Source organism: Medicago truncatula, chromosome 5 (genome assembly GCF_003473485.1).
Source record: "Medicago truncatula cultivar Jemalong A17 chromosome 5, MtrunA17r5.0-ANR, whole genome shotgun sequence".
NCBI classification, from domain to species: Eukaryota; Viridiplantae; Streptophyta; class Magnoliopsida; order Fabales; family Fabaceae; genus Medicago; species Medicago truncatula.
In genome coordinates, this window is record NC_053046.1 from 41289133 (window position 1) to 41313395 (window position 24263).

Genomic DNA, 24263 nt, shown 5'->3' on the forward strand with positions numbered 1-24263 from the left:
CCAAGCAGCTTGGAAATCAATCGATCAAATTCAAATAAATTTAGGCCTATAAATATCTTTTGACAGGAAGAAAGAAGACACAATATTAATAGACATTCACCAAATCATAATATAGAAGTTTGTAAATCAAATCAATATCTCATAAAACACTTGATAACATCATTCACCCCTATGACTGTTAGGAGATCAGTATCCAACAATCACAACGTTGACTTGGCTCATATAGAACAGAGGTTAGACAAGCAGATAACTAGTTGGAAACGATCAAAATGTGAATTCATGATACAATACAATAATGAATACGGAACAGAGTTTCAATAGAATATATGAAAGTTAAGAATCATTAAACATAAAACAACAAACAATGTCTTTATCAAATTCTCTCTGTTTGGACTACTTATCCAAACAATGTAGTTTAACCCAATCGTTTCAAGCACTTCCTAAAAATACACCACTCACTAAAAATTACTCTATCTTTTTTGAACAAGTAAAAATTACTCTATCTAAACAGACACTTGAGGTTTTGGGACAAGATTATATTCTTATACATGAGATTAAGGAACTCTGGCAATAGGAAAGTGAATCAGTGAAAATTTGATTAGTTAAACCTACTTAGAGAAGCATACAGTGAAACATTGGTACCTTACCTTCAACCTAATTTTGACTGTTCATAATCGAGGTTCCAACTTTCAACAACCTTAAGAGTTAAGACCAATACTAACTACCTGCAAATATGATTAGAAAATGGTAGCTAACAATGTATAGAATTCGGAACTGTTGAGGCTCGGCTATGCAAACTATAATTGTTCTAGCACATATATGTCTCAAACATAGTAGCTGAAAAAATAGGTGCAGCTAATTTTAATAATACCTTCAACCACAACTAAAGGATAGACAAAGGAGAGTGTAAAATATTTCACTAATGCTTAGCTATTGAGGATACAAACTCAAGTACCAAATTAAGACTAGGATAGGGAATTTTAAGACTAGGATAGGGAATTTTCTACAACCTTGGTAGAAAGGCGATTTATATGGACTAGTCTTGCAAAAAGGAAAGGGTTTAGGCAATTATAATATCACCTTGTGCCTTACAAATTATAATATCAGACACACTGCAAGGCAATCTTTATGGTATTGAAGGCTCAATTTACTGCCTACATATTTTGCATCATATGGAACACTTCTTACTGACAGTTATACTTGTTTTTGCCACAGAACATAACATAATCCAAAAAGTGCATCAAGAGATGTTGCAAATTAAAACAACCTAAACAGAAAAACGATAGCCTAGACATAAACAAAAGCCAAAATTCCCTAAATTACTATATCAGCTTGTCAGGATAGAAGTGAATTTTGTTAATTCAATCGGTTATCCTCCTCACCTTCTTACTCTTCGCCTCAGATTCCTCATCATTCAAATGAAGACTTAGACCACTCAGCTGCTCCTCTAATAGATCATAAGGCAGCTCTTCACCACCTAATGATAAGCCGAGCATCTTATCATAGATTCCTTCTAGATCTTTTGAGCACGACTGACGCTTCCCGCGTTTCTTATGGCGTTTCTCTTCATACCTCTTCTTTATTAAAATTGCACCACCTCCTATGTACTCCGCCAATTCAATCTCACTATCACCACTATTCACCCCACACAAGTCATAACCAAAAGCATGGTCACCAAATTTCAAAAGATAACCCAGATGAGTCTTGATATTAAATCTCGTGTCATTCTTTCCAAAATCTTTCACACGAGCAACCTCAACATTAGCCAAACCGAACTTTTTGCCATCCACAGTAACCTCTGAATGAACCTCCTCGACATCAAGCACAACATATTCCACTAACTCTTTGCTAGTGAGTAAAGACTTAAAGGGTGCCCTCCAATACACATCACCAACTAAGAAACAGCGTCCCGAGGTAATCGGATCAAACAAAGCAATTGTGTTGGTAACCCTAGTGCAAACCACAATAGGACCGATATTTCCCAAACTCGAAGCAACTTTAGGAGGCAGAAAAATCAAATCCTCACGACAAACAGGACAAATTTCAACAGAAAAAGTGTATTTATAATTATAATCATTACTCTTCTTATCACGAGAAACAAGCTCCTTACCATTACAAATCTTCACAGGAACCTGTGCCTTTACAAAATCAACAAACTTCTTAGCACAACTTTCTCTATCGAAAAAAAAGTCAATACCTTGTTTCATCTTTTTGATTCTCACAACATTCCTACCAACACCATGTTTCAAAATAGCCTGTTCCAAATCAAATATACTGCGCATATGCGAAACATGTTGTCTTAACTGCACAACAGCACTCCATTGATTAGCGTTCGCATTCACCCGAGTACAATCTTCACAAATACGATTATATTGAACATACTCAACAACATAAGACTGTTCCAATATTGTTCCATTTATAACCTCTTTCTGAACAAAAACCTTGATTTTGATAATTTTCGAGTCGGGTTCAGATGGAAGGGTTTCAGCATGTACTAACCTAACTCTCTTGAATTTCATATTCTGTTCTAGTTTCTTCAAACAAAATGCAAGAAACTGTTTTGATTGTGGTATTAGTTTGATCCAAGTGGGGGGTTGTAAATAGCATTCGCATTCGGTGCAATGTGTTAGTCTAAGTTTCTTGAGTAAACCTTCTGTGATATTGGTTTTTGAGCGTAAACATTTGACACACATGTTAGCGGTGTTTAGTTCGAGTGGAGATGCGCATTGGCAACAGGGAATGGTGTGGAATGTGGCAAGATTTAGTTGATCCATTGGTATGCACCTTGACATTTTCGGTGATCGAAAGAAAATAAGTGTTTCCCCTGTTTTAAATCGAAAGTGTAGAGAAAAATGATGAATATGCGGAAAAGGAGAAAAATTGTTGATAACCCTAACCTGTGAAGGAGGAGGTTGTTGTCGTTGCGAGTTGCTTACTGCGGCGCCGTAAGGTGGTGTTGCCACTCCATTGTTGGGGGCCTCTCCAGGGTTTCTGATGCGGCTTTGTGCATTTTATATATATTTTTTCCTTTATAATATATTAAAAAATAAAAACAATTGCAAAATAAATTATATTAAAATATATAATTCGAAATCGAGAGGATTTGCCCAAGTAAAAATACTTGGACATACAAACAAAACTAAAAAAAAAATTAAAAGAGAAGAAAAATTAAATGATATCAGTTGGTGTGACTGAATTATTGTTGTCTAATTTTGTTGATTTCATGTCAACGTGTCCAAATAATATTAATTTAGGTATGTATCTATCAACTACTTTCTCGAATATTAAAGACAAAGAACACATATATAATACTAACATGGTAGGGTGGGGACGATATCAACACTCGACCTCGACTTTAAATAATCAAGTAAAACTCACACACACTCACATCCATACCTTGGTCAAAGCAGAGATTTTCTGTCAAAATTATGACAAATTACCCAAAAAGGAGACTATGAGGTTTTATAAAAGTAATCTCTTATATATCATAAACAAAAGAGTATAAATCAAAACTAAAATTAAATCACTAATTGGTTGATATATTTGTATGGTTGTTTTAAACTTGTTTACTCATGTTCATAAGGTCACAAATGTGACGAACCAGAGTAGGAATATTTCGTTTTAAAGTGCTATCTTACCATGTCAACTAACACCTTGAGATACTGTTAACTTAGAGGCGACTAATCCATATCAATCTTGATATACATGTACCACATCTCAGCATGGACTACATCGCAAGAACCAATCCTTCATGCATATCTCTCAAACAAGTACCATTATTATTTCGGAGGAGACTCCCATTACGTGAAAATTTTAACTAAATTTGTATGTACACCATCAGAATTGAACTTGATTCGCCGCTTCCAAAGATGCCTTGAATCAATGTATAATATCATTATATATGTTGAGTCTATCAACTCTACGGTGTTTGTTTGCTTACGGCTATCAATCTCCACAACCATCTTTAGAAGACTACTTGGAGGTATCTTTAAAAATACTCTTGTTTTCTCCACGCACGCTCTTTAGTATACATTTCTTTTGATTTTTTGATCAAAACTATACTACCATAAAAATTTCATCACTTAGTATTTCAGTACATTCCTCGTTTAAATTGTCATAATCCAGCCGGTCCATATAATTCAAAAAAATTAGTAATGTGATCGAAATGTCACCTATAGAATTAGAATTTGACTTGGCTAACACATTTTTATATATAAGACTGTTCAACAACATATGACTGGTCATTGAATTTATTTATTTTACTTAATTTGTTCATGAATTTAACATGAATATATTTTGTTTGTTTATTTTTGTTTCAACTCTCAATAATCCATCTAACATGAATCATGAATGTCACTTTCAAGACGAAAAGTAAATGAGCATATCTTACTCAAGAGTATGAAAAAATAAATAAAAAATAAGTGAACATTGTTTAATCAAGCGTCCACGTGAATGGTAGAGGCATAAGATGAGTTGCCGACGTGCTTACTTGTCCCAATAAAATAATAAATTATAATAAATGAGATCAAATTCCAGGACCCACTTTGATGTAATAATTAGCATCAAAATCAAGATAATCTCACTTCTTAACACAGTTTCTTCATTTCTCTTGCTGACTCATCACTCCAACTGAAAATGGCGGAAAACTCCAACTCCAACGGCAACAGCGTCCACGTGGAACACGAGGAAGAAGAAGAAGAAGAAACAAACAACTTGAAGCACAGAAATACTAAACCGGTAAAACAAACTTTACCGGAGGTCCTCAACCGTCTCGCATCCACCATCCTTTTCCCGGACCCGGCCGACGGAACTTCCTTACTTCGCCGGATCAAAAACTCTGTCGCGGATAACGCTCCTCTCATTCCAGAAGCTTCTAGAAACTCTGCCAACGATGTTCTCGTATGGACTCGCCGTGGAAGTCCCCTCCGCGCTCTCCTCGTTATCTCTGTAAGGAAAAAGTCTATTACGTCTTGTTGATTTGATTGAATCGAGTTTTCTCACTGTTTGAAGAATCTTCAACCATTTATAGATCGCGATATGATTTCTATTTTTTCGAATTGATTTTGTTTTTTCTGATCTCTAATTTTGTACATGAATTGTGTCTAGTTGATTTTTTTAACTTGGATTGATTCACTGTTTCGTTTATTAAATGTGATTTTTTTCCACCAAAAATGATAAATATATCATTGTTTTTCATTATGCTCTGTTTTATATCTTGGACTTATTTCATATAAAAAGTAAGTGTAAAGATGTTTTTAGTTTTACATCCTTCAATCAATCATAATTGTCATATCATTTTAAATTTTTTAACTTTAATCGTAACTATTTATAAATCAGACATAATTTATATGATTGACTAAAATATATCAACCATGATGAAATTGTAAAACAAATCAAACAGTAGAGTGAGTGTTTAAGTAAGGGTGCATTTTACTTGGATTGGGTTCATCTGTTCATGTGTGGAACTAGTTAAGAAATAGTAGTACTTATAAGAAGTTTTATTTCATTCATGAATGGTGAAAGACTTTTATAGATTAGTTCAAATGCAGGGTAGAATCATTAGATTTCCAAGGATGCAAGATTCTTTCATGATTCACTTTAGATGTTTATTCTAGTCTTGTTTTGATCATAACTTTGGTTTAAATTTTTCCTGCATTTTTTTTCTTTTCTAAAATTAATCTCTATTTGAACTATGTTTGTTTGCAACCTCTAAATTTAACAGAAGTAGTGTATTTTTGTTGTCTCATTTGTGTAAAATTGAAATTGAAATTGAAATAGGAACTATAATAATTATAAGAGTTTAATTTTCATATACTGTCACCAAATCATAAACCAAATGTGCATGTGACTTTAGAAGTGTTATGATAAAAGTTAACATTTCTAATGATCTGACAGTTATAGTTGATTGTCAGTGTAAAATCTCATTACACTTGCAATGTATATGAATTAAATCCTAATTATAATGTTTCATATTTTATAGCTTTCTTGGTTTTCCAAAATAACAAAATAAAGTCTTCTGATATGATATTATGCTGAATAGATTTTTTAGGTAACACTCTCTTACCCTTGTTTGTATGTGCTATGAATGATATACATATCAAGGAAAAGGCGAATGAAAAATTGATCTTATGTTTGGAATAGCTGTGATTTGTTTTTTCTTTTTGCTGCAGGTCGGGACGGTTGCTTTTGTGTCTCTATCAGGACTGCTTGTATTTATGCTTTTCTTTCTGACCGCGACCGTAAATGCCATTGTTATATCGCTTCTGATATCATTAGCTGCAGCTGGAGGGTTCTTGGCTATTTTCTTTGCTTGTGCTACTTCTATATACATTGGAGCACTCTCAATAGCCATATTTGTGATCTCTGTTACTACATTTTGGACAATTGTGGCTATTTTGATTACCTCAGGTAATATTTTTTGGCTTCCTCACCCCTTTCTATTTTATTGCGTAGATATTGGGTATGAAGTTTGATGTTCTGTTGATGCTACATGGTTTCGAAAACTTTCGCTAGTCTGGTGAAATCAAGAGTTTAATTACAACAATAGACATATAAGATTTGAAGTCATATAAACTGCATCCTTTTGTGGCAACAAGTTGGACATTATGTGGGAATAATGACTTAAGTAGTCTGTTGTCCTTTTTAGTCCAGGGGAGTACTTGCTACTGTGAAATTGTACTAACAATAATGCTAATTTGTTGTCCTCCTGTTTGGATATACATCGTCAAATAGAAATGGATCTTTACAATTGTCCATTTAATTGCACCGGTTTTTGGCACATTTCCATAAATAAGACCATCTACTGAATCCCCGATGAACATGTGCACTGTAATGTTATATGTCCTCTACTAAAATGATATATGCTTACATTCAAAAATCAGTTGCCATAGATTAGCATTGTCTGATGAGGTTCCTTCCTTAAAATTTCAACAGACCATCATAGACTAGTTATGTGAAAATGCAGCCACAAGGGAAGTACTGTGATATCCAGAACTTAACCGCACTATTTTTGTCTCTCTCCATTTTAAAAATAAGTTTTCTTGACATTTCCGTGATGAATTTCTGCAATGTATCTCTTTCTCTTTGTCATCTTTTTTGTTCTGTGGGATAACACTGTGTAATGTTCCTTGAATATGGAAATCAATGTGAACCAGGGTGGATTGGATTCTTCTATACTGTGTGGCTGATAACAAGAAAGAGCTTCGGGTTTGCTAAACACTCACTGAGCGTGACAGGTGCTGCAATCACAACTTATTCTACTTCTCGGGCGTCCCGTCACCTAGTACACACAGATTCAAATTAGGGGAGAAGCAATTATGCACAAATAGCAGCTTATGTACAGATATTTAGTTACATTAGCATGTTTTTTAAATTATATATATAAGCTTATATTGGTTAGTAAGATGCATTGTATCTAGATCTTTCACAGTTTGGTATTTTTTTGTACTTGTGCACTTGCACATGTTTTCATCAATAATTCAGGTTATTGTGTGCTGTATTTGACGTTTGATGTTAATATAAGCGACTTTTCTTCTTTAGACTAGTTGCATATCAGGTAGCATAGTATCAAATTAACCTGAGTAAATGATCTAATAATTCTCAAACTGAGTAATAATTCCTAGGTCCGTTTAAGCCTTTTTATCTTTTATGCAAAAAAGGAGCTAACCACCCAAACCACAAAAAGGGAAAACGAAAAAGAACTAAAAACAGTTGAAAAAGGTAACCCTATCAGTCACAGAGGCAAATGAGGCATGGATGAAAATTTGAATTTGAAAAAGGCATCTGCAACTGCAAGCCATACTCGGCAAAGACATGCACCACTTGGTTAACTTCACGATAAGTGTGAGTTAGAGACATAATCCAAGTAATGCAAGATAACAAGGATTTGATTCACCAAAAGAAAGTTAGGTTGGCTAGCACTGCAACTATCAATGATTAGACCGACCTTGTAAGGTACCTTGATGAACATGAATATGAAGACGATAAAAACACAATGACTGAGAGATAGCGATCACATTCTCATTCTGAGCAATCTACGCAAGGACGGATTGAGAAGAGGGCACCCATGCGTTGGGACCATGTTACTAGAATTTGTAATAACACACAATTATCTTATAAGTTAAGCTTTATCATTTTTCTCTCAATTTCATCATCTCTATGTATCATACTTGAAAAATTAAATATTAATTTAACATATATGTTTTTTTTGCGTCATTTCTTATTTATAAACAAGTGCAACTCATAACTTCAAATATTAAAAGTTTAGTACACTACTTTATCAACTATAAACTAGCTTATAATTTATTTGATGACCGGTCTTCCGATATAAATTAACTTATTAGTTATATCCTATTTTTGTCAAACAAAGCCTTAATAACAAAGAGACAGATCAGAAGTTTTCGATTCTAATATTACTGGTGTCTATCAGTGGTGTTCAAAACCGAATCAATTCAATATAAAAACTGCAAACCAACCCAATCAAAACCGTAAAAATCTGTATTTGGTCCGGATGTATTCATATCAAATTTTTACTCAACCGTATGATTTGATTTGGTTTGCGATTTTTATTTTAACAACCGAGTCAAACCAAACAAAACCGCAACATAAGAAAAACATTAATTAAACATGTCGCTCAGACCAATACTAAAAAATTCAATGAAAACTTTTATCGAATGACATATTTCCTAGCATTATGTTAGTTTCCATATTCATATTAGGATTCCACTTACTATTATTATGAATGAAATGCAATAAATTTCTTCTTGTCAAAAAAGTTTCTTCTTTGCTTTTTATTTCAAAAATGTATTTACGTGCTATTTGAACTTTCATAGAATGATAAAATCTTAAATCTTTTGCATCTCTTACAAAATATGATTACCCTTTGTTCATATTTTAAATTTGATTTATGTAGTTGGAAACATTGTTGGAAGATAATGAAATTGTATCATTGGTGAAAATATGTTGTGTTTAAGTTTTTCAACTTGATTTCAATGTTGAAAACAAAAAAAATGATTGTCTCAAAAAACTGCACAAACCTATCCAACCCAAACCACATTGGTTTGGTGTAGATTGTATTTTAAAAGATAACTGAACCAAATCAAACCGCATGTTTTATCACACACTTCCCGAATATTGATGAAAATGCGATGAGACGGTGCACAAGTGCAAAACAAAAGATAGCCACCGATACCAAAATGTGAAAGATCAAAATACAAGCCATCGTACCGACCATTGTAGGCTTATATAATTTCAAAACATTCAAACACGACAAATGAATTTAAAATGTATATTTTTATTTATAATAATAACTAAAAGGTGCATTTGTTTTAGGGGAATTTCTACGGTACACCTTATAAATTGGGGTGTATCGGTACTCTTGCTTAATAAATTGATAAATTAACGATCATTTTAGGAAGTAAAGAGTTGTTTATCAAAGTTTATATTTTAGAACACATTATTTAATAAGAAAAAACATAATTTCATTGTTTATAAGAATCATATTAAATTTTTAATATTTTTTCATAAAAATACTCAATATTCTTCGTTATGAATAATAAAAATTCAAAAAAATTAAATTTTATTTTGTCGACGCTTTTTGAAAATTAAATATAATTTTTATAATTGTCAATGATAAAAAGAAAAAAAAAATTCTTAAAAAAACAATTAATTTAAGGTTTTTTCTATATTACATTTGAAGAATGGTGGGTAATTTACCCACCAACCAATGAAAATGAGCAATTTGTTGGTGGGTCAAGATAGTTCATAGATACCACTTAAAAATGTGCTTATGTGGTTAATGTATATTAGTTAGGGTAAATTATCTACCATTCTTCCATGAGTATCCTAATTGTCATTTAATTATTTGATGCATAGGTACACTTAAATATTTGGGTTTAGTATAAAATTTGTCTTGTTTTAGTTGCTTGACCATGCTTTGGGACATTGACAAGCATATTCTCTGTTAATTTTTCAGGAAAACCAAACACTCTGACGTGCTCACTAATCAACCCCAATTTAATTTTTTCAGCGGCAGAACCAAACACTCCCTTAAGAAACGATTTATTAACACTTTGGCACCGTTGGGACTTCGCCGCTACACGCGCCGTTAACCGCCGTTTTGCCGCCACCGCCGTTTCGCAACCGTCTTCTTACCTACCCTGTACCTCAATCTCATTTCGTGTCGTTGTGCGCACATCTCACTGAAAGAGAAGAAGCAGTGCATTTTTTCTTCGGAGCCATGAAACTCATGAATCATCTCCGAAACCTAAACAACGGTATCACAATCCACCACCACATTCTCCGTAATCGATTTCACCCTCTCTTCTTCAACTACCCCAAATTCTTCTCCGATTCTTCATTGCCTCAACAACCCACCACTCCTCACGTTCAACAACCTCCGCCTCCTTCTTCCTTGAACCGCAATGAACTCGCCAAGTTCGCTGCCATTGCTGAAACCTGGTAACACCTTTTAATTCACCTATTTCTCATTCTGATTCCAATAAAAAAGCAGTATTTTGAATTTTGATTTTTTCAATGAGAGATTAATAAATTTACCATCTTTTCTAATAATGCTCAGTCAGAAACCATAAGAATTGAAAGGTTATGGATTTAGGCCCTGTTTGGATAAAAACCTTAATTTTCATCTTATAGCATAAAAAAGGGCTCACGAATAAGCTATTTTTGTAACAAAAAGATAAAATAAAGTTAAATTGTTTCTGCGTAAGCTGTTTTAATAATCTATATTAGAGAACGTGTGATAATAAGCTGTTGAAAATAGCTTATTAACATATTTCATAAGTACTTAAACCGTCTCACAATAGCTATGTCAGTAGATAAACTCAAATAAGTCAATCGAAACAGACCATTTGATGGTTGTTATAGTAAGAAAATATGGATGATAATTTTTTATATTTTCTATTTTGTTGATGTATGTATAATAGGTGGGATTCTGAAGGCCCTTTTAAACCATTGCATGTGATGAATCCAACAAGACTTGCTTTCGTTCGGTCTGCATTGTGTAGACATTTCAAGTAAGCAACCTCTTTTATGTTTCTGTTTTCTAATATAGTTCTTAGTTTTTCTAATTTATTGGTTATCTCTTGTTGTTGTTACCTCTATTTTGAATCTGGTAGAATGTGTAATTTCATTGTTTTACTTGTGGAATTTAGTAAATTATACGACATAATCTGGCTGTGCTGGGTTAGAAACTTAGATACCAAAACCTCTTTGATAATTGTGTTGCCTTTAAGCACCAAACTCGCTATGCTGTCTGAGATAGTATTGCCATGTGTGTAGAATAGATGTTATACCTTATTGAATCCACAATACTCAATACTTGCAATACAAATACAAGGCTAAAAATCTGGTTTAGTGCCAACAAAAAGTGAGTGATATAAGTAAACTTCTAGAATCCAATGTAATCATGTGAGATGACTCTTGTGAAACATTTGTCAGCAAAAGCTTTTCTTTATGATGTAACCCGAATGAGGAAACAAGAGAGAAAAACAAAAGGAAAAAAGTTATTATAGATAATAATAGGTGTTATCAAATAGGGGCCATCGAGGATTTTTTGCTAACCGCTATGGCCAACTTGTGAAGGATGGCAGTTCCATGGCGTTTTATGGTGGAAATGATGGCTTAAAATAACGGATTTTTGGCTATCCGCCATGATATACCAACCACAATCGATAACAATGTTATAGGTTCTTTTATATATTTGTATTGTCTCTTTGGGGTATATTAGGACAATAATTAAATGTCCCTCGTCTCAGGAAGGACCCTTACAGTGCTAAACCCCTTGAAGGACTTAAAATTGTTGATGTGGGCTGTGGAGGTGGAATTCTTTCCGAGGTATACATTTTCTCCCTTTCCTTGTTTGTGAAAGACATTTTCTTTTTTATTTACTAGCCTGTTATTAACTTGGGGGAGGGGTGTGTTCAAAGGCTATATTGGCTGGAAATGTGAAAATATAAAATTGTATGACTGTATTATTTTTTATCCTCATGGAAATCTGTAACTTTATGATGGGTTGAGAGTCAACTATGTTTGTTAGCTAGACAACTGGAAACCTAAATTCTTTAAGCAATATGTATTCTCCTGTCTCTTTTTTGCAGTGTGCTAAATTTTGTGTGTTTAACATCAAAAGAATGCTATTTTGTATTGTTATTTTTACTTATACATCTCTTTTGTTGTTCAGCCATTAGCTCGGATGGGAGCTACTGTGACAGGTGTTGATGCTGTGGAAAAGAATATCAACATTGCCCGACTTCATGCTGTATGCTTAGTGCATAAGTTTGACTATTGATTTTTGCAATGGTTGTTTCTAGTTTGAAAATTGTCTGAATAGTCCTCCCAAATTGATTAGATTGCCGTTAATTGGTGGGTCATGCTAAAATTACGGAGCTTAAAATAGATTTAAAAAACAAGTTTTATATTGAAAAGATAACTTTTGAAGCTTTTAAGACATCAAATGCACAATTTCCAATAAAAAACTTCTACACGTGGCTTCTTAACTTATGCTCCAAGGGCACAAGTTAACATTTCCCTTTTACTATTACTATCCATTAGTATTAGGTAAACTTGGTAAATTATATCTTCAATATTAGCTGAAGCACTTACTGTTGCCTGTCCACAGGAATCGGATCCAACTACTTCAACTATTGAGTTTTGTTGCACAACAGCTGGTATGTATGCAAATCTCAATTGTGTGGGACAAACATTCTTGTACACTTTTGTTTCCCATCCATAGTGTGCATGCTTTAAATCTGTTTCCATTTGGAATCTATTCCACTTGTGACTATAATTATATGCCCTACGTTTCCTACTAAATTTTGAAGTAGTCTTTCCACAGGTTGCAGTTCTTTGCTGGATAGTTTAGAGTTTGAGAAAGTTCTGAACTTAAGATGCTTTGGCAGAAAAAAATATTTGTTGCAAATTATTTTTCACTCGGTAGTTGGTATTAGCTTTTGCGGTTCTGGGTCTTTATTTCTTGTTACAACTTGCAATTAATAGCCAATTTATGTTATGTATCTTAGCTCAGAATCAATCTTTGGCTGTGGAGAAATCAAAAACCGAATGTTAACTTTTTGGACAACCTTTTTTTGTACTTTGATCTTAATTGTCCTAGTAGGGTCTTAAATTGACGAAATAACTCTATCCCTCAGCAGTTCTCATCTAACAAGGGGATACTTCTGCATATGAAACTGCTGCCCAAATGGGATAATAAATTTCCAATTCAAAAGATAGCCATTCCTTCCTATGCTTGGAACTTTTTTTTTTTTTTCACTTGTGATATTCTTCCAATTTTGTTCTTGGCAATTATGCAGCATGCTTGTTGAAATTTAAACACTCGTGCCTTGTGTAAAAATTAAATGCTGGCTATTGCGTTGGATATCATTTGTAGAAGTAGATTACATTCATCTGGTATATTTATAGTTATCCTTCTGTTTTAGGTTATTATGTATTGTATTTTTTTACTCGCAATTTATAATAGTTTTTCAAAATGACTGATCAGAGAAGCTAGTTGAAGAAGGAAGAAAATTTGATGCAGTCATGGCCTTGGAGGTACTCTCTCTGCTCATTTCCTCTGGTTGTGTTCTCACACATTGGGTCACATAATGAACCTGGGTTTTGTCACATAATATGGTGTAAAATCTTAGATAGTAGTACCCAGTACTCGACAAAATAATCCCCAAGTTCACAACAAGCATTGGATTTGAAGTGTATCCTGTTTTGGTACTGCTCAAATATATAATGCACACAAGCACCTATATATAATTTGCAGGTTCATAGATGTGTATAATTACTGCTACATCAGTGATTTGCATGTTTGAGTTGACCTCCTTGTATAGAATAACTCAAATAGAGGCTGGTTCTAAATATGGTTTAGATATTGTAATGATTGATCATTATCCATTTTTGGAAGATAAAATGCTTTGAATTTTGTTATCAATCCACATGGTTTGCCTTGAATTTTTCCAGGTGATCGAGCACGTTGCAGAACCTGCAGAGTTCTGCAAATCTCTAGCAGCATTAACGATTCCAGATGGAGCTACCATCATATCGACCATTAATCGTTCAATGAGAGCCTATGCAACCGCCATTGTTGCTGCAGAATACATCCTACGCTGGGTATTTTATATTTCTCACGCTCATTCCTTTGTTTTATTCTTAAAATTTCCTCGTTATATTAAAAAACATTGGGGTTTTAATCATCATAAGTTCATAACAAAGAAGGTTATACATCAATAAAATATCAACAGAAAGAGTACATGAGGAAGCATTACAGTTTCAATTGTTATGACTTGTGATGCAAATTAGAATAAAGAAAGTGGCCATCAATGTGACTTATATTTGAAACATGGCAGCTTCCAACTGGCACTCATGAGTGGTCCAAATTTCTTACTCCAGAGGAACTAGTTCTGATCCTGCAACGTGCCGGTATCAATGTAAGCAACACCCATTGATCCATAAATAAGACCCTTTTCATTTTGATTTTTTCTCTTATCATGTTTCTGGTGGTGCACAGGTGGAGGAGATGGCGGGATTCGCGTATAACCCAGTGACAGGAAGATGGTCGTTATCAGACGATATAAGCGTCAATTTCATTGCCATGGGCACTAAAGCAAACAACACTGAATAGAATAGGATAGATAAAAAAAATTACACTTAGAACTTTCACTTTATTTATTTATTTGTAAGATGATTTTAAATTTGTCCTGAATGCTGAATAAATACTGAAACTGTTTATTGAGACTAAACACATCAGAACAAAATACTGAAGGGAACTTGGACATGGATTGCTAGTTTCTCTAGATACATTGGGAAATCAGATGTCGTGAAAGGCTGAATTGCCCGCTATTCTGCAAGGTCTTTATCTAGCCAGGAGCAAGGGTTCACCCACGTTGTGTGTTACACTGATTTTGTGTTGTCTGTTTTGTGTCAATCTTGTTAAAAATGCAACTTCAGAGTTTAACAAGTATGCTACCATTATTCAAGTTATGAAGGATATGCTGCTAGCTAATTCACACTTAATTAGGGAAGGCAACTGCTATGCCAATTTCATGACCAAGTTTGGTACTACCAATGACGACAATTCTCCTCAAGTTATTAGCATTTTAATTCTTGCTCATTGCTTCTCGTTTGTGAGAAGCTGATATTCTGTTCTTGTCTTTTTCCTTTCTCTGCCAAACTCTACCAAAGAATTAACAAAAAAAAATATTGGTTAAAAAAGAAATATAAGTTACCCCCTTCTTATTTTAGGGGTCTTATTTGAACTTTGAACACTTGAAATAATTAGTTAATGTTGTTTTCAATGATAAAACCAATTTCAATTTTATCAAGACTCTTATTAATAGTATTTTTTTTTTTGTCAAGGCTTATCAATAGTAGTTAATATATTTGTTTTCTTAACCATTGGCCAGTTAGCATTTTCTTTAATTAAATACCACTTGAAATGCAATCAATAAATGTATATTGGTGGAAAAAAAATTTAACAATCAAATTTTATCTCATTCAAATGTCACATTTCTATCAAACTCATTAATCAAAAGGTATGTACTACTCAAACACAAGACAAGTGAATAATTGTAATTTTAAAGGACAAATAATTTGATACTGAAAAATATTGCAAAGAAGATACTTGTAATGAGAAAAAGAAGAGTAGCTATTTTTTAATCAAAATAGTTTATCCCAAAGGTAACAACTTTACTCATTCCACAATTCTAAAATCATCACAAGAATTATACATGCTAATGGCTTAAAAACTCAGCTTCATCTAAAACTACACATTCAACTGATTTGATTAAAATTGAAAAGAGAAGAAAAAAAAGAGTTGATCTTTAGATTGATGGAGGAGAAGAACAGAGTTTCCTGAGAGTAATAGAAGTCCTTGTAGTTTGATCCAACAATTGACCCTTCCAAGATTGAAACCCAGCATCTTTCCTATTAATCTCATGTTTCCAAACATACCTAGCCTCACCATACATCATCACCAATGAACCCGGTTCAAGCAAAACCGGAACAGTTTCATCACCCAATGTAAAATCCATAACACAAGAAGATTCCAACGAAACAATCGCAATCCCATCTTCAAACTTTAACAAATCAACATGCGGACAAATTCCTTCACCTGGTTGATAAACATTCGTTATCATTTGATCGAAAAACGGATACCTCATTGAAAGATTTTGCAGAAAAGGGGAAGGCGAAGAAGAACATGATTGGCAAATTGAATCAGAGAGTTTGATTGCCCAACGAGGAAGGTTTTGATAACCGAATCGCATTGATTGGTTGATTGATGGTTGTGTGAACCAATTTTCAGAAGCGATTGATGAGAGTAAGCGGGATTGTTTGTGGGATGATAGGAAGTTTCTTACTATCCATAACCCTTTTACTTTTTCTATGCGTTCCCATTTCGAATAGCAATTATCAGAATCTGAATCGAAGGAGGAATCGGAGGAGGAGGAGTGGCCGAAGACTTGTTCCAAAATTGCTTGCTGCTCGTACTCGTCGTCTTCATCTTTGCTCATCTTCTTCTTCTTTTTTTTCTTTTCTTATTAGGGTTATCATTCTGTTTTTCTTACAGTATTTATGATAACCCTAATAATAATAATTCTTTAAATCCTCTTTCTTGTTTAAAATAAAATTCTTTAAATCCTCTTTATTTAATTGGATTTATTTATATGAAAAAAAAATTAAAAAGGGTCTCATTAAGAGGGCTGAAATAGATGATTCTTAGGAATGCATTAATTCAAAATTTGGTAGAGATATAAGTAAAGTTTTAACAAAAATTTGTACCAAAAAAAAAAAGTTTTAAATAAAATTGTTCAATCCACTTCTAAGACGTATTCGGGGAATATCGAATTCGATTTCCAGGGGGAACAACGCTTGGCCAGTGCGCATGCCTCTACGCATGAGCCGGATTAATCGTTCACCTTTGGTGGATCGAAAACCGGTGCGAAAGCAATAAAAAAAATTGTTCAATCCATAAATTGAAGTCAACTTCTCTTAAATTATTTATCCTTAAGTATTTAAGTTCAACCACTTGATTTTTTTTCCCATTTACCTCATAAAAAATTAGAAAAGCTAGAAAACTATCAAATATATTCAATCACAAATTCACAATGAATTATTAGGAATTCATCGATTATTTTTTCATTTACCTCAAGTATATACTTTTAAGTACTTAATGAATTCTAAATAGTTGCGGGTGTGTTTAAGCCTTATGAATAAAAAAATCAATGATTTAAAACCCGAACCGGTAATCGATCTGGTTAAGGTATTTGGTCATTGGATCAATGGTCGGACCGCATGACTATTGATTCATTCTTTATAAAAAAAGTTATGACATAAATTTCATAATATAAAAGTTAATAAAACTTCTTCTATGAAAAAATTAATAAAAATTCACACATTTAAATAATTATCGAATGTATATCAAAATTATATTCACATTAACAAGAAAAACTAAATGGAAAAAAGAAAAACTAAATATTGGTATTTCCTTCAAAATAAAAAGAAAAACTAAATGAAAAATATATTTTATAATTATCAAATAAATATGTGAGATGTTATTTTTTTAGGAACATGAGAGTTTTTTTTTAACAAACATGAGAGATATTTATATCATATATTAATAAAAACGTCTATATATATATATACTTGTGAGAAATAAACGCTTCAATTAAATACATATAGTTCAGATGGAAATTTAACAAGTATGTTCACATAGTCAAGCGGTAAGTTTAACAATATTTGCATGTACCCGGTTCAACTCCCACTTACTCCAATTTGAATTTTTGTTATAAAATCATTTAGAATCCGGTTCGGTTTGCGGGTGGGTAATAACGGTTCACTGGTTCACCCACCCGACCCGCACGGGTCATGCCGGATTTCCTGGGTTGCTTACATATCCAGTCTGATTAGCTGACCAACCCGTCCACCCCTCTGGTTCCCGGTTCGATCGGTCGGCTCGGTCCGGGTTCTTCCCATCAAAAACATACTTAGAAAAATATAAAATACACACGCACTTCACACTAACCATATGATGCATCTCCAGCGCCTTGTTCTACAAAAGCAGGAACGCCGAAACAGTTCTTTAGCATTGGAGAAGATCTTCCTGTCAGCCATCCTGGAGAACGGCTGCGTATCAAGAACAACGTTCTAACTAAAACGTGTCAAGAAAAGCAAAGAGAAGATAGATGTAGGGGAAGAAGTGAAACCACATGTGAAATAATAGTGTCCACTTAAATAGAACAAGAACATGAATGAAAATTTTCCTTTTGAAAGAAAATGGATTGATTTTGGAAATCCTACTTGTCACGTTTGGACCCACAAAAATATAAGCAAGAACAAAATTTCAATGCAAGCGTTGGAGATGCTTTTATTAATTTTGGTCATTCGATCTCATGAATGACATCAATGATAAAGATACGTAATATAATGCCTAAAAAGTATGTAATATAAATTGATTTCATAAAAAAAAAATAGCAAATTTTTATTTATATTTAAGATCGGAGAAAGGAAATATTAAAACTAACTATTGATCTTGTGTATTTCTTAGCTGACTAATATCATATGAATTAAGAAAGTTAAGTTACGTGAACCGAAATGCATGTCCATGTCCATGAGGTAGTAGTTTATTCTTTTCATAATTTTGCGTGCCAATATCCATCTATATATATCGCTATCTCTTCAAACTCTTAGTCAATCTCAATCCATCCAATTCCATCTCCTCGGCATAACAAAGAAAAGAAAATGTCAACCGATTCACAACCATCCACGGTACTATCCCTTGCTCGTTTAGCCACCCTCACAGCTCACCTCCTCCCCTCCGGCAACCAACAACCCTCTGATCACCTCCTCCCCCACCCTCTCTTAGCTCAATCACCCGTGGCCAACCTCAATGGCACCTTAACCATTGTTGATGAGAGAACCGGCAAGAAATACCAAGTTCAAATTTCTCCAGATGCCACTGTCAAAGCCACTGATCTCAAGAAGGTTAGTTTTGGTTATGTTTCTTCATGAATCATGATCATTGATCAAAGTTTCATTTACTGAATGAATCTCTGTTTTTTTTTTGTTTTGTTGAATTGTTTGGAATTCTATAGTTTTCTATTATTGAATGTGCTCCATTTTATGCATTATGGTAGTTTTTCATTATAGATTAGTGCCTTGTTTGGATTAACAACTGAATTAAGCGCTTATTATATAAGTAGTTGTTTAGTTGTGTAGATTGACTTATTTGAACTTGTCGATTGACATAAGTTTTGCGAAACTGTTTGGGATAGCTTATGAAAACAACTAATGACATTGTTCACAAGCTGTTCTTAGATTATTTTCACAAGTTATCCAAGATCGCTTATGAAAACAGGTTATAGCTTATACGGAAATAATTCAACTTTGTTTTATCTTTTCGTATTGAAATAGCTTAAACATGAGCACTTATGATAAATGCTAGTGCTATAAGTTTCAAATAAGTTGTTTGTCCAAACAGGCTCTATATACAGACTATTTCAATTACAAAAGATAAAATCAAATCAAATTGTTTTCATATAAGCTATAGGTTGTTTTCACAAGCAATTTTTGAAAGGCTTAAGGAAATAAGTTGAAAACAATTTTTAGACATGTCATAAGCCGTTTTCGTAAACTCTCCCAAGTGGTGTCATAAGTGATTAAGCTTGTAGATAAGTTTAAATAAACAAATCCAAACATCCCCATTTTACTTCTTTTAATAATTAATTGTGTTGTACTTGTGGCCTTGTGTGGTGTTCTCTAATTTTTTTAGTTTATCTGCAGATAACAACTGGTAAAAATGACAAGGGGCTCAAGTTATATGATCCTGGCTATTTAAACACAGCTCCTGTTCGATCAACAATTAGTTATATTGACGGTGATGAGGGGATTCTTAGATATAGAGGCTACCCAATTGAGGAGTTGGCAGAGAAAAGCACTTTTATGGAAGTGTCGTATCTCATTAGTGAGTATTGTTTTTCACTGCCAGTGTGTGTATAAGATTTTGTTTATTGAAGAGTAGACAAGACATTTACACTGATTATTCACTTAAACAGATAAGACATTTTATAGCTATTCACTTGCTCAAAAGCCCTTACAAAGCTTATAGATTTTTATGAATAAATTAATCGAGAGAGCTTTTAAAAAATGTAGATATACAAAGCTAATTTCAATTTATACAAGAAGTTGTTGTTTAAAAAACTCAGTCATAGTAGTTATTATAAGATTCTTTTAGTATATTTCTTTTTTCGTAAGTGCTTGCCAAGGAGCTTATTTAAAATGTCTTTAACATAACCTTTCTCTTTTTTCCAAGTGTATGGAAGTTTACCCACCGAAAGTCAGTTAGCTGAATGGAATTTTGCTATATCTCAGCATTCAGCTGTTCCACAAGGAGTTTTGGTGAGCTTTTTTTGCTATATCTAGTAACCTTTACAGTCACATCGGTTTTGTGGTCACAAAATCCTATCTGCCATATCATAGCATTTTTGCTTCAGTCATTGACAGCTTTTAGATTTATAAACAACTTCCACTGATTGTATCACTATATAGCTTGAAATTTCATACTGTCATTGGAATGTAGTGGATCTTTGATAGTAATATTTTTATAAGGTGTAATAATTCTTCTAACGGGGTTTTCTAGAACAATCTTTATTCAGAGTTACATTTTTTCTCTCTCTTTTTCTTCTGAATTAAAGTAGGTTTAGAACTATAGTTCATTTCTTAAAATATCACTTATTAATTTTCTAAACTGGTTTGTATTTTTATAAATATATGCTTAGGAATTTCTTTTGCAACCATTTACAGGGTTCTTTTGTATTCATCTTAATTTTGTTTTGTAGGATATCATACAATCAATGCCTCATGATGCACATCCTATGGGTGTCCTTGTGAATGCCATAAGTGCTCTTTCTGTCTTTCATCCCGATGCAAATCCTGCTCTCCAAGTAAGTAAAGAAAAGCTTCCGTCAAGTTACTAATCTTTGAACTGTTACTGCATATCATGCAATTATATGGTACTGTCATCTAAATTTTCAGCTGAGTTTCATTCATCTAAATTTTCTTATAATTTATTGCAGGGTCTTGATATTTACAACTCGAAGGAAGTGAGAGACAAACAAATAGCTCGGATTATTGGAAAGGTGTGATTATTCAGTGCTTTTAATCCTTTCATCCTTCTGTCTCTTTTATATACAAGTTATATTGAATGCTTCTTGCACTTGTTTTACAGCTTGTATATTTTTGAGATTTTTTTGCACTTCTTGCACTTATTCCACTGCTTTACTGTGACATCATATTTTTTACTGCAGATTACAACAATTGCTGCTACAGTTTATCTTAGAATGGCAGGAAGGCCTCCCGTGCTTCCATCCAACCAACTATCTTACACAGAGAACTTCCTATACATGCTTGATTCTTTGTATGTTTTATGGTTCTTTTAGGTCTGATTAACGTTTTTTTTCCTGAAGGAACTATAACTTGATCTTAGATGTTAAAATCTCTATTGTGCATGCTTTCAGAGGCAACCGGTCATATAAACCCAATCCTCAGCTAACTCGTGCACTAGACATTATCTTCATCCTGCACGCAGAACATGAAATGAATTGTTCTACATCTGCTGTCCGACACCTTGCATCAAGGTATTCATTTTACTACAATACAACTCAACATAAAGTAATCGGTTGAGTATTGCTTAACTGTTATCTTGTTTCAGTGGTGTGGATGTATATACTGCTATTGCCGGGGCTGTTGGAGCTCTATATGGACCTCTTCATGGTGGAGCTAATGAGGTGACTATAAGTTGCTAATAAATCTGCTATGATCTTTTTATTTATTGCTTGTTCTAATGTAGTGAGTGCACAATATACAATAGTGTTATTTAACATTTTAGCAGGCTAATATGACCTTTGATTCGGTAGGCTGTCCTCAAAATGCTAAGTGAAATCAGAACTGTTGAGAACATTCCAGAATTCATTGAAGGTGTCAAAACCAGGTAGCTGTTACTTTCTCTTTGTTATTTGGGTCTACTACTTTTTCTCGATTTGTTATGGACAGCGTCATCCGTTGCTCTTGTTGCCTCTTTTGGGGGTTTCTTCACAAAAATGATAGTTTTATTTGACTTTCTTGTCCTGTATTGTTCTCCAGGAAACGAAAGCTCTCTGGTTTTGGACATCGAGTTTACAAAAACTATGATCCCAGGGCAAAGGTCTTAAAAAAATTGACAGAGGAAGTGTTTTCCATTGTTGGCAGGGATCCTCTTATTGAGGTGTTTATCCATTTTATAGGTTAATGCCAATATGGTTTGGTATAATTAGTTTGAATTTTAGAAGACCTAACTTTTCTATGCAATTCTTTGATCATTCAGGTTGCAGTTGCTTTGGAGAAGGTTGCACTATCTGATGAATATTTCATCAAGAGGAAGCTATATCCAAATGTTGACTTCTACTCCGGATTAATTTATAGGTAACCTATGATTGCATCTAGTTGTTGTGTCTATGAAAGATAGAATATGTTGCTTCTCCAAGTATATCATACAATGCTTTAAGTAATAAATTTATGCAATCAGGGCCATGGGTTTTCCACCCGAATATTTCACAGTTTTATTTGCTATCCCTCGAATGGCCGGGTACTTGTCACATTGGAGAGAGTCGTTGGATGATCCTGATACAAAGATTATGAGACCTCAACAGGTAATTTCCTTTCTTTAAATTATTTCTCTGGTTAAAAACATCACAATCATAGTCTAATTTATCATGTCAATTTGAATGTACATTATGTTTTAGGTTTATATCGGAGAATGGTTACGTAATTATATGCCAATCAAGCAAAGGACTGAATCAAGTGATGCTGACAAGCTTGGTCAAGTTACCATATCAAATGCCTCAAAGCGGAGACTTGCTGGATCTAGGATGTAGCCTATGTGGACTAAGATCACAAGGTATAATTCTTCAGAATGTATAAGAAGAAAAAAATTTAAAGATATTTTCTTATCTCAAGTTATGTTTATCACAAGTTAATTATGCTATGCAAGGGGTGCCTGTTTCTGCAGAAACAATGCAATTGCGGTTCCAATCCCTTCAATAACCTAATGGAAGAATGATGCTGGTGGGATTTGTCATCAATAGTTCTACTTTTGAAGTCTCCTTTGTTAAAACTACGAAAAGAATTAATAATAGACATAGTTTAAATATCTCATGGGTAGTAATATGTATGATTGATTACATTTGTTGTGTTAAAGCAGTAAATATAATATTCAGTTTACCAGTGTGAGCATTTTCTTTTTTGCCCCCATAGTTGGGTGCATGAGATAGATAAAATATGGTGAAAATTATTTTCCAGCATTTTTTTTAATGCTTCATTTAGACTGAGTTTAATATGTAACAAGATATAAGAGAATTTCCAAGAAAAATACAAAAACCAGTGGTGGAACGACAATTACTAGGATCACCAGCCCAATTGGCATCAGAGTAGGGTCTAAGAATTAATGGGGATGTAGTTGAGTAATGAAGATCATAAAATAAAGGGCCCTTGACATACCGAATAATCCAAAGGACAACAACATAATGTGTGCTACGTGGAGAAGCCATGAATTAGCTAACAAGATGAACAAAATATGAAATATTCGGTCGAGTATTGGTGAGGTATATCAGACTACCTACAAAATGCCAATAAAGAGTAGCATCATCGAGTAAAGTACCATCTTGAGGAGTAAATTGAATGTTGGGTTCAAGACGAGTGTATTCGATTTTACAATCTGTGAGACCTGCTTGAGAGACAAGATCAGAAGCATACTTAGCCTGTGAGAGAAACAAGTCATCATTCGAAGATAATGCTTCAAGCCCCAAAAAGTAACTTAATGGTTCAAGATCCTTCATCTCAAAATGGTGACATAAGAATTGCTTGAGCTCTTCAATTCCAATGGAGTCGTCACCACTGATAATCATGTCATCGACATAAAGAAGGAAGACAACAATACCATTTTCAGTTTTTCGAGTAAAAAGAGCAGAGTCATGAGCACAAGAAGGGAAATTCAACTGAGTGATAGTCTTGTGAAATTTATCAAATCATGCTCTAGGAGCTTGTTTGAGACCATAAAGAGCCTTACGGAGGCGATACACTTTGTTTTACTGACATGTATATCCTAGAGGAGGACACATGTAAACCTATTCTTCTAACTCGCCATTGAGAAAGACATTTTTAACATCCATTTGAGTGAGTCTCCATTTGCGAGTGACAGATAAAATATGGTGACA

At 33.7% G+C, this 24263-nt stretch overlaps 6 protein-coding genes across 7 annotated transcripts; 3 read left to right on the plus strand and 3 right to left on the minus strand.

Annotated features, from left to right (window-relative positions):
• Positions 1-1125: 1125 nt before the first annotated feature.
• LOC11426774 (60S ribosomal export protein NMD3) lies at positions 1126-3014 on the minus strand. Its single transcript, XM_039834031.1, has one exon. It carries the CDS (start codon positions 2790-2792, stop codon positions 1362-1364), a length of 1431 nt encoding a protein of 476 aa, XP_039689965.1. The 5' UTR covers positions 2793-3014; the 3' UTR covers positions 1126-1361.
• A 1555-nt stretch (positions 3015-4569) lies between these two features.
• Positions 4570-7538, plus strand: LOC11429971 (uncharacterized). Its single transcript, XM_003617419.4, has 3 exons — positions 4570-4947; positions 6171-6408; positions 7155-7538. Exons 1-3 carry the CDS (start codon positions 4636-4638, stop codon positions 7301-7303), a joined length of 699 nt encoding a protein of 232 aa, XP_003617467.1. The 5' UTR covers positions 4570-4635; the 3' UTR covers positions 7304-7538.
• Positions 7539-9938: 2400 nt separating this feature from the next.
• LOC11426775 (ubiquinone biosynthesis O-methyltransferase, mitochondrial) lies at positions 9939-15007 on the plus strand. Its single transcript, XM_003617420.4, has 9 exons — positions 9939-10458; positions 10941-11030; positions 11772-11850; positions 12197-12274; positions 12635-12683; positions 13514-13563; positions 13981-14130; positions 14367-14447; positions 14528-15007. The coding sequence occupies exons 1-9, from the start codon at positions 10238-10240 to the stop codon at positions 14639-14641; spliced, it is 912 nt and encodes a 303-aa protein (XP_003617468.1). The 5' UTR covers positions 9939-10237; the 3' UTR covers positions 14642-15007.
• Positions 15008-15640: 633 nt separating this feature from the next.
• On the minus strand, positions 15641-16590 carry LOC11436623 (alkylated DNA repair protein alkB homolog 8). The gene has a single exon (XM_003617421.4). It carries the CDS (start codon positions 16527-16529, stop codon positions 15840-15842), a length of 690 nt encoding a protein of 229 aa, XP_003617469.1. The 5' UTR covers positions 16530-16590; the 3' UTR covers positions 15641-15839.
• A 2104-nt stretch (positions 16591-18694) lies between these two features.
• LOC11437065 (citrate synthase, glyoxysomal) lies at positions 18695-23280 on the plus strand. Of its 2 annotated transcripts, none has more exons than XM_003617422.4 (14): positions 18695-18999; positions 19798-19978; positions 20327-20412; positions 20853-20957; positions 21090-21152; positions 21321-21430; positions 21531-21650; positions 21725-21800; positions 21930-22003; positions 22156-22276; positions 22376-22473; positions 22577-22700; positions 22794-22948; positions 23042-23280. In XM_003617422.4, the coding sequence occupies exons 1-13, from the start codon at positions 18757-18759 to the stop codon at positions 22923-22925; spliced, it is 1533 nt and encodes a 510-aa protein (XP_003617470.1). In that variant the 5' UTR covers positions 18695-18756; the 3' UTR covers positions 22926-22948; positions 23042-23280. The 2 variants fall into 2 exon arrangements, with proteins under 2 accessions (XP_003617470.1, XP_024639730.1); XM_024783962.2 differs by having other exon boundaries at positions 23060-23280.
• Positions 23281-23600: 320 nt separating this feature from the next.
• On the minus strand, positions 23601-23954 carry LOC112422188 (uncharacterized mitochondrial protein AtMg00810-like). Its single transcript, XM_024785033.1, has one exon. The coding sequence runs from the start codon at positions 23952-23954 to the stop codon at positions 23601-23603; it is 354 nt and encodes a 117-aa protein (XP_024640801.1).
• Between the last annotated feature and the right edge of the window lie 309 nt (positions 23955-24263).

Bases quoted from the DNA above. Each gene is read 5' to 3' on its own strand.
- LOC11426775 (XM_003617420.4), top strand. From the start codon at position 10,238: ATGAAACTCATGAATCATCTCCGAAACCTAAACAACGGTATCACAATC. The intron at 12,275-12,634 runs GTATGCTTAGTG...GCCTGTCCACAG, and splicing joins ACATTGCCCGACTTCATGCT to GAATCGGATCCAACTACTTC. The intron at 12,684-13,513 runs GTATGTATGCAA...ATGACTGATCAG, and splicing joins GTTTTGTTGCACAACAGCTG to AGAAGCTAGTTGAAGAAGGA.
- LOC112422188 (XM_024785033.1), bottom strand. From the start codon at position 23,954: ATGATTATCAGTGGTGACGACTCCATTGGAATTGAAGAGCTCAAGCAA.
- LOC11436623 (XM_003617421.4), bottom strand. From the start codon at position 16,529: ATGAGCAAAGATGAAGACGACGAGTACGAGCAGCAAGCAATTTTGGAA.
- LOC11426774 (XM_039834031.1), bottom strand. From the start codon at position 2,792: ATGTCAAGGTGCATACCAATGGATCAACTAAATCTTGCCACATTCCAC.
- LOC11437065 (XM_003617422.4), top strand. From the start codon at position 18,757: ATGTCAACCGATTCACAACCATCCACGGTACTATCCCTTGCTCGTTTA. The intron at 20,413-20,852 runs GTGAGCTTTTTT...TTTGTTTTGTAG, and splicing joins CTGTTCCACAAGGAGTTTTG to GATATCATACAATCAATGCC. The intron at 20,958-21,089 runs GTAAGTAAAGAA...AATTTATTGCAG, and splicing joins ATGCAAATCCTGCTCTCCAA to GGTCTTGATATTTACAACTC.
- LOC11429971 (XM_003617419.4), top strand. From the start codon at position 4,636: ATGGCGGAAAACTCCAACTCCAACGGCAACAGCGTCCACGTGGAACAC. The intron at 4,948-6,170 runs GTAAGGAAAAAG...TTTTTGCTGCAG, and splicing joins GCGCTCTCCTCGTTATCTCT to GTCGGGACGGTTGCTTTTGT. The intron at 6,409-7,154 runs GTAATATTTTTT...AATGTGAACCAG, and splicing joins GGCTATTTTGATTACCTCAG to GGTGGATTGGATTCTTCTAT.